The following is a 12,101-nucleotide window of genomic DNA, read 5'->3' as shown; positions in this document are numbered from 1 at the left end:
CACAGAGCACACACCTAACCCAGCTGACTGACTTCTCTTGTAGCTCTTTCATTTCCACCAAGGGATGTGATAACACACAGCTCCACTGAATTGTTTGGAATTCTGCCACCGCAAAATACTGACGATTGTTGATAAAGAATGTAAAAGTTGCATGAATTCTTCCTAAATAACTGTTCAGACTAGGCCTACAAGTCCCATTGCAAAACATCAGACCTGTATCGGAGTTAGACCACATGGAAATAGCCCAAATCCCAGAACTGATAAAGGATTCCATGTGACTTGCACTGTTTGGACAACATCAGAGTCGTGCCACACCACATCAAGTGAAACAAAAACGAAATTTGGCGTGGTAGTGTGGACCTAGCTTAGGTTAGTACCATTGCATGCATTATTTCGTGCTTGCATATCATCATACAAAAATACACACCAATAGTATAAGTATTTTGATATAACATAGCCTACAAACTCATTTTCTTCAACTCAATACAATACAAATGACAAAATACTATTTTATTGTAGTAACATGTATCAGAAATGCTGCCCATAGGCCTAACAGATCACAGACAAATTGACCAGATAATATCGACATGATGCCATCAATAACACTACGTTTTTAAAGCTTAATCAGTAACGCCAAAGCGACAGAAATATGGCAAAAACTGCCATCCAATGGTAGGTTTAAAAAAAAAAAAAAAAAAAAAAGCTGCAAGCCAAGATATAGGCTAGGTCTATGGTGTGTTAATGGTCAGATCTAATGGTACATTAGCCTCGTGGATGACAACGGATCTTGCAGATATTACGTTTTCAACGGCAGACTTACAATAGACCATAATTGAAACAATTTCCTTCAAATGCAGTAGCCTAAATTAGGCATAATTATCTACGACTAATCATAAAGGACCTGAGCCAGTCGGACTACAACTACCAGAAAAAATGATTTGCGCATGCCCATCAGTTCAAATTTACGTCATCAAAACGCAGGAAACGGTGGAGCTATGTTGACGTCCAAAACAAAAATTGTTCTCTGAAAATCTTCGTCGGCTTATCGCCATCGGCTGCTAGATCGATAAAAAGGTCGATCGCCAGGAGATTCGTTAGTGAAGAAAAGTAGGGGGCAATACAGGTGGACGTAGCTTGACCGCCTTCTGTTATTTTCGTGGGATTAAGAGGAGTTTTCGTAAGCTAACATTAACGTTAGCATTATCTTAGTTAACGGTAGCTAGCGAGGCAGGTTACTGTGTGAAGTTGGCATTCGAACACGTTAGTCGTTTGGCCAGCTCACAACACGCTAGCCAAGGTCCGACAATCTGGGAAAACTTGGTGGTGTGAATCGATAGTTTCTAACTGGATGGACTCAATCATCTCCTAAGGTAGATTTTATTGGGAAAGGAACAACTACGCAAGGCGTTTTTGCTTTTTAGTGCTCTTGGGCCTGTCCTAGCTAGCTAACCAACGTTATGGCGTGTGGAGCTACTCTGAAAAGGACAATGGATTTCGATCCTTTGATGAATCCTGCATCACCTAAACGGAGGAGGTGTATTCCAGTATCGCCATCGTCGTCTTCACCGAGGAAATACCTTCGAAATGAACCCTCTCCATTCGGAGAAGTCTCCTCTAAACTTACAACAGGTTGGTAGCTAGTCAACTAAGTTAGCATAGCTTGCTAATGCTCTAGTGTGGTTGTGTTTCAGTTAACCTACTCGAAACGCTGGGTTAGCGTTTAGTTGTTATCCTCAATGATTAGTAGTTAAAGTGTATCAATAACACAAAATGTACGATTACAATGTTGCCAACTGGTGTTCTGACTACCTTGGCATGCCTAACTACGTTATCATAGCGAACCACATTTGTGTTAAGCGTAGAGACAGGGCCTCAACTAACGTTAGCTATCTTATTTAACGTTACCTCATTAGCTGACTTTGGGTAACGTTAACGTAGTTCATCCACGTTAATTGTTAACTTGTATCTTCCAAATTACTGTAGGATTATGTTAGGGTTACAGCCGCTGTCAAGTGATCTGTCTATGTTTAAGTATGTCCATTGTCTGAGGTTAAGATAGGTACGATTACATTTGTCCAAGTTGGCCTAACTTAGCTGTTAAAGCCTGCAAGTAACTTGGAAGACATTCTTTCGCTTTTGACTCTCAGGCCAGTCATTTAACGTGACGTATTTCAGAACTGGGGTTGCTTTTTTATAGATTAATGTATGTAATAGCCGATGGGGAGGTTACGGTGCTAAATATTAGGAGTAATAGTAACGTTAGTTGTAAACATGCCATGTAGCTCTTGGTTATTCATCCGGCTAATTAATTTATTGAGGGGAGTTGGCGCAGATTCGTTGATCTCTTAAATAACCACTGTTGTTTATACACAGAGCAAATTCTTCATAACATTAAGCAAGAATACAAGAGGATGCAGAAAAGGAAGCATTTTGACGGTAGTTTTCAACCAACGGATGGCTGTTCACCTGAGTCGCAGCCTGGCATGTCCATCTTAAATGGCTGCAGTCTTCAAGGTATGTATGGTTTCTTTCGTCGTATTATCCAGCTGTTTAACTTGTTGGCCATGTTGATGAATAGGTACAAAGATGTTAAAATACTGTTTATTATTTTTGTAGGCGCATCCTCAGGTTCGGTCTCCCCATCGAGGAAAGAGCAGCCACTGTTCACCCTCAGGCAAGTGGGCATGATCTGTGAGCGTCTTATTAAGGAGCGGGAGGAGAAAGTTCGTGAAGAGTACGAGGAGATGATGACTTCCAAACTGGCGGGTGAGTATTCTAGTTTAATGCTGGTACATTTCTGATATGTTTAACTTAGAGCACCATTCTAAAAGGAAGAATTTTGTCTTGCAGAACAATATGATACCTTCGTGAAGTTCACTCATGATCAGTTAATGCGACGCTTTGAAGAGCAACCTGCTAGTTGTAAGTACCTCTTATTTTTTTGCACCACAGTTGCAACACAAGGAGGCAACAGTAAGTTTGCATTAGGATGTAACACCTCGTTCTCTCTCCTTAGATGTTTCCTGAGACAGACCCATCCACCACTAGGACACAAGCTGATGTACTGCTGTGACTGATTTGAATTATTCTCTGATGACGTCAATGCCAGAGACTGTGTTTGATTGCAAATAAAAAGTGCCATATTTCACTTGTTGGCAAAGGCTACTTAAAAGCTTCAGTCAGTGGTATACACCCTCTCCTAAGCATTTAGGTGCCTCTCGGTGTAAAGCTATGTTTTTGACCCTTCCTGATTTTTCTACCAGTGGCCTACCTATCACTTGCTGTAAGCCTTTTTCTCAGATTTTATTTAGTCTTGGCATTCCACATCCTTTGTGTTTTATATTATTTTTGTTACTTGTATATCAAAGTTATTCAGAATGCCATGTAACATTTACTGATCAGCCATTTTTAATGAATACAGGTTGATGTGGTCAGAAAGTGAAAGGTATCCCAGGTCAGTGTTTTTTTTTTTTTTCCTTTTTTTTTCCAAATAAAGGGCAATACATAGTTTGTAACATAGAAACAAGTATTGTGTGTGGGCCAGTTTTGGTTCAAGCCCGTGGTTGCTCTCAATATTTGAAAGTCTCACTTAAGTAACAGCAGTGAAGATTGAGGATTGCTGTTTTGGGTAGTGTGAGCCTTAAATATGTTGTACTGTAACACATAAGCAACTACTAGAAAACATCACCAAATCACACAATACCATCTCATATTTATTTTGATCTTTATCCTGTTCATTTTTTCCTGCTTACATAGTTGAAATGTAAACAATAAAACTTTTTAATACAGACTTCAACCCCGCACTTGTCATTATTTGCCTTGAGTCCTCTGACAAAATGGAACTATAGAACAGCTTAGCAGCCTCCCCAAGTCAGCCGTGCAACATGGTCAGTTTTCATCTTGGTGGACTTCACAAATCCCAAGAACTCAAGTTCTGACACTGCTTGGATGAATCGAGCACTTGAAACAAGTGATTAAGGAACATTACTGGTAGAAGGCATGCCTGAATATTCACAAACTAGGTCTAAAGCAAACATTTCAGTCACTATAATAAATGGACCAGAACATTACTAAGACAGTGGTGTTTAGCAGGAAAACTGACTCATGTCGTGAGTACAGATCTGAGATAATCAAACCATACACTTTAAAATAGTAATGCCAGTTTTATCTATAAATCAAATATGGCCTAAGGTAAAACACTGCATAGTTTAAAGAAAGGATACTGCTTTAGTTCATTCACTTTGCCATAGTCACTGGAATCAGGATCTTTACCCTCCGCTGCACTGACAACTGTGGAGTAAGCCTTTGTGGGGAGGGGGGGAAAAAGTTACTTTTCTGGCATGTCATGTTTCAGACAGGGTTCCCACAGGTCATGGAATTTCTGGAATGTGAACATTTGACAGTATTCCAGACATGGAAAGTCAGGAAATAATCATTTTTGGGGTATAGTCATGGAGTATCAGGGAATTTTGTGTAGCAGTTTAAAAACTTGGTTTTTGAACGCCGTGCAGTTGGTCTGAAATCATCGGTTGGTATGTTGTAAAATTCAGGATATAGTCATGGAACTTTACATTTGAGTGAGAACCCTGTTTAGAGTAATTACATAGTTTAAGGCATATCAACACTAAAACAGGTCACTTGATTAGAAGAATTAAAGTTTTGGATCAAACCTACCTCCAGCCAGTCAAAAAGGTTAATTAGTCTCCCACACTCAAGGTGGAGTTTGTACACAATGCAGATGTCTGGAGCTGCATTTGAGACTGCCCCACTCTCCGTCTTCAGACCTTCATGCTGTACAAGAACACATTCCCATCAACCAACTGTACGGGTGCAAAGACTTACAATTGGCACACATGCATATGCTTGGTTTACCTGTAGGTAGTAGTAGGGATGACTGAGGGCAGTCTGAATAGAGGTACGAGGGGTAGCATTGAGATGCCTCCGTAGGACCCCAGAGGAACCATAATAGCAAACCTCATTCAACGGCTGTGTCTCAGGTGGAACCAGGTGCACTCTACAAATGCATAGAATACAAATCCATTGTATCACAAGAACATGCAAGCTTTACTGCAATTCTTAAATGGTACTGTTAGACACAGTATGGCAAATGTATGTAATCTCCCTACCTTACAAGACTGTCAATAAATTCCAGAATTTGATTTCGGAGGACCTCAAAAGGAGTCATCTTCTTGGTTCTTCTCGATTCCTTCATCTCTAGAAGAGTCTAATGAAATACAGAACATGATGAGTCTCACGTAAAAAGGCTGACACCTACTGCTACCATACTACACATTCTAAATTACCTTCTGAAGCTGGAAAAGGTCTGTTTTTTTATGAAGATCCTTTTCTGGTGAAACAGCCTCTTGGATTAGCTCCTCTGCCGACAGCTCTAACAGAGAAAAGATAAATGTAAACTGTAGCTTGACTGGTAATTTTGATGCAAAGTTGTAGAAAATTGTTGATAGCAAGTATACAATTGAAGATTATGAACAGGCAAGCAGTCAATGTACATGAAACCAATGTAAACATACTGTCAAGTTGATCGAACTTTGCTAAGTAGTTCTGAAACTGTCCAAGTGCAGCCTTCATTTTCTTTGACTTGCTCGAACTCAGAATGACCTCACACTTCTGCAAAACGGCAACAAGCTCATCTTTGGCCATCATTCTGAGAAAGGATAAAATTAGTCACATCTATGATGTATTCACATTGTGTCACACCCAACGCACCCTATATTACTACAATGTCTTACTTAAGTAGCTGCATTGCAGAGTTGTATTCTTCAGTCTCCCAAATATTCTTCTCCAAACAGGATATGTGTAGCTCTCTGATCTGAAAACAACAGAACCAATCTATATAGAGCGCCAAACCGGTCGAGGTGATTTGCTGCATCAGACATTTTATCTGTGCCATAATTACTTCCCTCCTTTCTTTTAGCCTAACTGTACCTGTTTTCCCAAGGGGTATTTGGGTAAAGAGGATGTCAAAGTATGAAGACATCTGACGATGGGGTAGTAGTTCTTGTGATACTTCCTGAGAGCTTTCAGCAAAGTCTGACACACTTCCTGAAATGATTCCAAAGCAAATAATATCAGTATTCTGAGCAGTTTTAAAACAACTATGCCATTAATGGAGAGGCATTCAGTTACCTTTACACACTCATCATTGGTCAGCAACTCAACTTGCTTTTGTGGCTCCTGATTTTCCACATACCTAAGAAGAAAAAAATAGTGCCTGTGTGAGAGGGGGTGGCAATCATGCTCATAAATGATGAAAGTGTCTTTTTTTGGCATGTAGTTTTCCCATTCATGTTTTGTAGGTGTATTGACAGAAATTGACAAATTACATGAAAACAAACCAATAAAAAAGTCAAACTATTCTCACCACGTACAGAATAATAGTAACACTGAAGTATCCCACTGGAGGGCTTAATATTTAATAGCATCCATACGCACCTCATAAAGGATGGCAGCTGTTGGATCCTCTCCACATCCTGGTGGCTGAGTGACTGGGCATGGGCCAATGCCTCCTTTTTGGGGCAGCACAGCTTGCTGAGTGGCTGGGAGTGGAAGTGCTCAACCAAGGCCAGCTGAGCAGGGCACAGCCATCACAGATGTAACATACTTAGGGTTAGAGCCGAGAAATAACCAAGTTCAACAAAGGTCATAGCTGATCTGTTTTGTTCAGGGACTACAAGAATGGTGCATAGCCATGTATTGACTGTACATTACAGCGAAGAGTAGAAAGATAAAGCAATAATGGTGAAGGGATTTTGAGTATGCCAGTTATCTGAACTATATACTGTAAAACAAAAAGTACTTTGGGAGCCTGTGTTGGCTTTTGTACAAAGTTATTAGACAGTACTCACCTGAAGGCCCTTAATGAAGTTGCGGACTGAGAAGTCATGGTAGAGAAAAATGCTCACTAGCACCTGTAGCACCTTACCAGTGAGCTTGAAGGGGAACTGGGGATTCAGAACAAGCTGAAATAGAAATAATTTAAAGAATAAATCAGGCACAAAACACACATGGCATTGATGCTGTCAAAAATCCTTCATTTCCTGTATCCATTCGCAAAGCATACTGCTGCTTCCCACATGCTGTGCTCTATAATCTGATAAGCTATAAACCAGTAGGATTCAATTCTCTCCAAGACCAAGGACAGTTGCATGAAGTCAGCCAGTCAGTGTCCACTGTCATTTTGCGAAACAAAAGGAAGGGAGAACAAAAATTACCAACAATGTTTACCTTGTCAATGACCGTGGCCAGGTGTTGTGTGCAGGACAGAGACTGAAAGAGCTCAATGCAGAGCAGAGAGGACACAGAGTGGGGCAGCATGTGCTGGATGGTGCTGGGAGACGTGGCGATGCCAAAGATGAACATTAAAGGAAGCTTCTGGATGTAGCGACTGAAGAGCGAAACAGTTTGAGGGTGTGGGGGGGGGGGGGGGGGGAAATGGAGGAGTTTCAGCTTCAGGTCTTACACATTTTCAATCCTAGCTCTTTGAGTAAATGAACAAGAGGGTTTGGCTTTTGTTGTGTTCCTGAATACCTGCAGATCACAATGAAGTCTTGTAGCACCCGAGGGCTGAAAGCTTCCAGGTCTTTGAAAATTATCACTATGGGTGGCTTAGATAGCATGTCTTTGGCTGAGGAAGTACGTTTTTTGCCTGGAGATGTAACAGCAAATTTCTGTCAAAACAAACAGACAAACAAAAAAAACACATGAAGCATTCATCATGATGCTCAATTCAATACTTAATGTATCTGAACGTGCATCAAGTACTTCTTTGTGTGTGTCCTGTGGTTTATAGATAGAATTTTTCCCTTAAAATATTTCTATTTAAAACCACTTAATCTAAATATGATGCACGTGAACATCAGAAAGGGAAGCCCTTTCATCACATTTACCTTGGTTACTGAACTGTACCAATCGCAGAGTGAACTGAGGGAGCAGTGCACCCTCTTCTGGTGGACAGGAGCACTGCGCTGACCTCCATGGTCCTCATCATCATCCATGGTGACATCCACTCCCATGAGTCTCTCCAGGACCTTCTGCATCAGGTGCTTTAGAGCTGAGGAGAACCATGGGAAGGCTAAATATCAACTAATTTTCCTTTTTGCCTTCATTTGGCTTTTAACGAATGAGATGGGTTCTTCAAATGCCCCAAATCACTGACTTGTACATTTACTTATTTAGCAGACACTTTTATCCAAAGTGACATACATATGTAAATTATATTACAAATATTTTTGGGGGCTTTTAAAGAATGACCTGGGTTTCTAAAATGCTTGAATCCCTGAAACTTCATTCTAAATCCCAACATGGATCATAAAGCATGCTCACAGCCATGTCACATTAGGAGACAGTAGACTTGGGGACAGTGGAGAAAGAACAGTTGGGTTAAAACTTTGGATGAAAGCCTTAAGATGAGCATTCAGTAAGGTAATACTGAGAAACAGATGCCTTGGTTGCAAACACACTGATAACATAAACAAAAAAAGAAAGCATTTGTAACAACAAGAGCACACCTGCACACTCGTTGGCTTGCACAGAGACCACAAACGGAGTCACAGACTGCTTCAAGAGATCTGAAAGGCTTTGGAATGTCATGTCATGATCAGGTACGTTCACCCCTAATTAAGGAGAAAAAGAAAGGTGTGCTTTAGAATAAATAATAATTATCTATTAATACCACCACCAACTTTCTCTTCCTTACCTAGCACCAAGGCAGCTGTGGGGATCTCACTGGCCCTCATAGCAGAGGCCCAGTCATTCAGTTGTGACTGAAAGTTTGAGGCACACTTTTTAATGAACTCAAGCAGGCTATCCAAGATGTTCTTGTTTAACTCATCTTGCAGCATCTGTTGGGACATGACATTGGGATTTGGTAACATGTCAAACTATTATTTATTGCATGCCATAATGCTATTGCTTTATCAAACGCACCACTAAGACAAAAAGGCAAACAAGATATTCAGGGCCATAATCTTAATGATGGGCAAGTCAGCCAAAATATCACATGGCATGTGAGTTTACCTATTGATGGTATTATATCAGCAAATATGTTTTTCAGTCATCAAATTAACTTTGGCTTACTGTACGTGCACACCGCCGGCGACTTGAGCTTCCAAGATCGCTCTGGACGCCCTGTCAAGGACGCCGTGGGAAGCTTGGATGCTTTGGCCGCTCTGATGTAGTAGCATTCTATGCTAGTTGCTGGTCGTTTGGTCGCTGAACCGCGTCATAGCTCATTACCATAAAGTTGAGCCACTTTCAACTTTCTCTAGTCGCTCAAGACGCCCAAAACGCGACGCCGGCGGATTGGTCGCTGCTGGCAGCTGAGAGAAGCCGGCTTCCATTGAAAATGAATGACTTCCGGAATATTTGGAAGCTCAAGTCGGCGGCGGTCTGAACGCACAGTTAGGCCTTAGATTTGACCCATTATGTACATCAGAGACCTAAATGTCCTTGTACACAATTTAATCACAGTGACTTGATAACTGTCCAAAGATGGGGATGAAATAGACCCCTTCATCAGCAGGATGGGCAACTGTGGCACTTCTGTGCACTGCAAATAAAACAGGCACTGTGGAGTTCACCAAGCCGATGAGGAACAGCAGCAAAACAAAAGAACTCACAACAGACTCGTGATAGGAGTCTCAGAGCCAGCACTGAACTAAATTGAACAGCCATCTCACACCTAATTAGGCCTACTAACTGGCCACAGTTACAAGTGCAATAGGACACGTTTTTAAATATCCAAAACCTGAATAAAAAGAACAAAAAATTTATACTACTTTAGCCAGAGTACAATCAAAAGACTGTGAAGAGAATAGTCTTTTTGATTAGGAACTGTGGAAAGACAGGGTCATGCTTACCTCAGTCTCAGATTTCGTCATGTCCAAAAGCCTCTGACAGATGCCAAACCGCACTTTTGCTTTTTCTCCGTCATCACTACCTTCAATGAAATAGTCTTCTGCGAAAGACACATGGTACAAATGTTAGTGTTTATTTTTTATTAGTGTTGAACTGTTGTAGCTTCATTACCTCTTAACACATTTTCTCATAATGGCAATTTCACCAAGTCTGTATTACCAATTAGCCACATGGTTTTCAGGTACAGTATTTTTCAGATCATTCGGCAAGATTTCGGAATCAGAGATATAACCTTTGTTTACAAACTTGTTCCCAAAAAAGTTGGGACACTGTGCAAAATGTAAATGAGGTCTGAATGTGATCATCTGCACACCACCTAAACCCATACTTTACTTAAAAACAACAAAGGTAACTTATCAAATGTTGAAAGGAACGAATTGTACCATTTCATGAAAAATCATGCTCATTTTGAATTCAATGCCAACAAAACATTTTTTAAAAGATGGGATAGATAGAGGCATGCTTACCATTGTTCAGTATCAGCTCTTCCTTAACATAAGTCTTTAAACATTTGGGAACAGAGTATACCAGTAGCTGGAGTTTTAAGAATTAGATGTTGTTCCATTCTTTCCTGATATGGAATTTCAGCCGCTCAAGGGGATTCTTAATCATGTTTTTAATTCTATGATGCACTACATTTCAAAGATTTCAACTGCAGCCAGGCTATTTTAACATTTGGACTCTTTAACTATGGAGCCATACTGTTGTTATATGTGCAGAATGCAGTTTGGCATAGAAAAACTCTAGGCCTGTCCTAAAGAGTCTAAATGACAACAGATGTTGCAGAACCTGTTTTAACCATTTTGCATTAATTGTAGCCTATTTCACCCATGCCATTAGCACTAATGTACATCCAATGCCATCATGGATGCTGGCAATAACAATTTGAATGGCCCCTCTCCTCCCACAGGATGCAGAGTCCATGATTTCCAAAAAGAATGTGGCATTTTTATTGGTCTAACCACAGGACAGAATTTTGCTCTTCGCTCCTGTCCATATATGAGCTCAGGCTCAGATAAGATGGCTGCATATGGATCACGTCTAAATATTTTTTCCTCTTTGCATGGTAAACGTTTTAACAAACATTTGTGGATGGAGCATCACACAGAGTATGATTATTGAATGTTTTCCTGAGCCCATGCAATGACTTAGAGAAACAGGTTTAATTGTGATTGCCTCTGCATCTTTACTTCTCAGGATGGATGCTTTTGATATCTGATCGTGTAAGTTAACCTAATTAGCTGTGAAATGTTCCTTCGTGTGTTTATTACACAACTTTTCTAACCTTTTGCTGAACCTGTCCCCACGTTTCCTAGACATGTTGCTGGCATCAAAATAAGCATGTTTTTCATAAAACAGTAGACGTTGTCCGCTACATTGTTGCCTATGCCATGTAACTTGAAGATTGTCACATTCTCTTAACATGTTACACAGTGCAACTTCACCTCGGTGAAAGAGGAATTGCATTTTGCCCACCCTCTGACTTGAAAGTTGTCTCAACTAACTGTTCAATACTGTCAACTACAATTCTTCCACTGCAGTGCATGAACTACGTTTTATATTAGGCTACTCACCTACACCAGAAATCTTCTTCTTCTTTTTAGAACTTGGCTTGAAAACAAAACATCCCTGTGGATTGACAACATACAGAATGTATGTAATAACATATGGTTAACAGATTGCCATGCGCACTATCTGCATTCAATGTAACGTTAGACAACGTTTGTTCAAACCACCAAACTAACTCGTTCAATCCCGGACTAAACTCCCTTCACTTACCTTTGACACAGATGATGTGGCCATGTCTTGCGTAGCCTATGTCCGTTAGTTGGATAGTATCCAAAATATCTTTGTTCTTTATCTCACAAAAGTAGGCCGAATACTTTACTGCAACAAGCTGAATAGCTCAACTTCGATGGGTTGGCTGGATCTCACATTGTTTCACTACTTCCTTGTATGTTTCCCGCGGTTGAGCACGTCATCAGAGAAGAGAAAGCTATGCGTGATGTGATTGGTTATTTTGATGTGTCGATAAAAATGCAGGAGGTGTTACATGCTTCCCCGAAAGTAGCTTCAAGCATTTTTCCTAAAGGGAAATCTACTTTCGTTTACCAATGTATTTTTTCATGTCTTTTGCTACACTTTTTTTTTGTCTTATTCTAGGT

General features: G+C 40.4%; 2 protein-coding genes across 2 annotated transcripts; one reads left to right on the top strand and one right to left on the bottom strand.

Moving 5' to 3' along the window:
* The first annotated feature begins 962 nt into the window (after window positions 1-962).
* On the top strand, window positions 963-3,788 carry akirin2 (akirin 2). Its single transcript, XM_062522662.1, has 5 exons — window positions 963-1,629; window positions 2,374-2,514; window positions 2,617-2,766; window positions 2,851-2,922; window positions 3,017-3,788. The coding sequence occupies exons 1-5, from the start codon at window positions 1,458-1,460 to the stop codon at window positions 3,025-3,027; spliced, it is 546 nt and encodes a 181-aa protein (XP_062378646.1). The 5' UTR covers window positions 963-1,457; the 3' UTR covers window positions 3,028-3,788.
* Window positions 3,701-11,861, bottom strand: orc3 (origin recognition complex, subunit 3). Its single transcript, XM_062522660.1, has 20 exons — window positions 11,716-11,861; window positions 11,511-11,565; window positions 9,879-9,976; window positions 8,717-8,861; window positions 8,529-8,633; window positions 7,908-8,071; window positions 7,549-7,688; window positions 7,246-7,405; window positions 6,867-6,980; window positions 6,454-6,587; window positions 6,148-6,211; window positions 5,947-6,063; window positions 5,751-5,830; window positions 5,532-5,665; window positions 5,304-5,389; window positions 5,127-5,224; window positions 4,873-5,014; window positions 4,675-4,791; window positions 4,224-4,303; window positions 3,701-3,960 (listed from the first exon to the last, which is right to left on the bottom strand). The coding sequence occupies exons 1-20, from the start codon at window positions 11,737-11,739 to the stop codon at window positions 3,855-3,857; spliced, it is 2,163 nt and encodes a 720-aa protein (XP_062378644.1). The 5' UTR covers window positions 11,740-11,861; the 3' UTR covers window positions 3,701-3,854.
* Between the last annotated feature and the right edge of the window lie 240 nt (window positions 11,862-12,101).

Source organism: Sardina pilchardus, chromosome 20 (assembly GCF_963854185.1).
Source record: "Sardina pilchardus chromosome 20, fSarPil1.1, whole genome shotgun sequence".
NCBI classification, from domain to species: Eukaryota; Metazoa; Chordata; class Actinopteri; order Clupeiformes; family Clupeidae; genus Sardina; species Sardina pilchardus.
The sequence above is the reverse complement of the archived record's forward strand: the minus strand, read 5'-3'. Positions and strand labels throughout refer to the sequence as shown.

Coding starts and splice junctions, on each gene's coding strand:
- akirin2 (XM_062522662.1), top strand. CDS start 1,458: ATGGCGTGTGGAGCTACTCTGAAAAGGACAATGGATTTCGATCCTTTG. Junction 2,515..2,616: donor AAATGGCTGCAGTCTTCAAG/GTATGTATGGTT, acceptor TTATTTTTGTAG/GCGCATCCTCAGGTTCGGTC. Junction 2,767..2,850: donor GATGACTTCCAAACTGGCGG/GTGAGTATTCTA, acceptor TTTGTCTTGCAG/AACAATATGATACCTTCGTG.
- orc3 (XM_062522660.1), bottom strand. CDS start 11,739: ATGGCCACATCATCTGTGTCAAAG. Junction 9,977..11,510: donor GAAGAAGATTTCTGGTGTAG/GTGAGTAGCCTA, acceptor TGTCTTTCGCAG/AAGACTATTTCATTGAAGGT. Junction 8,634..8,716: donor CACAGCTGCCTTGGTGCTAG/GTAAGGAAGAGA, acceptor CTCCTTAATTAG/GGGTGAACGTACCTGATCAT.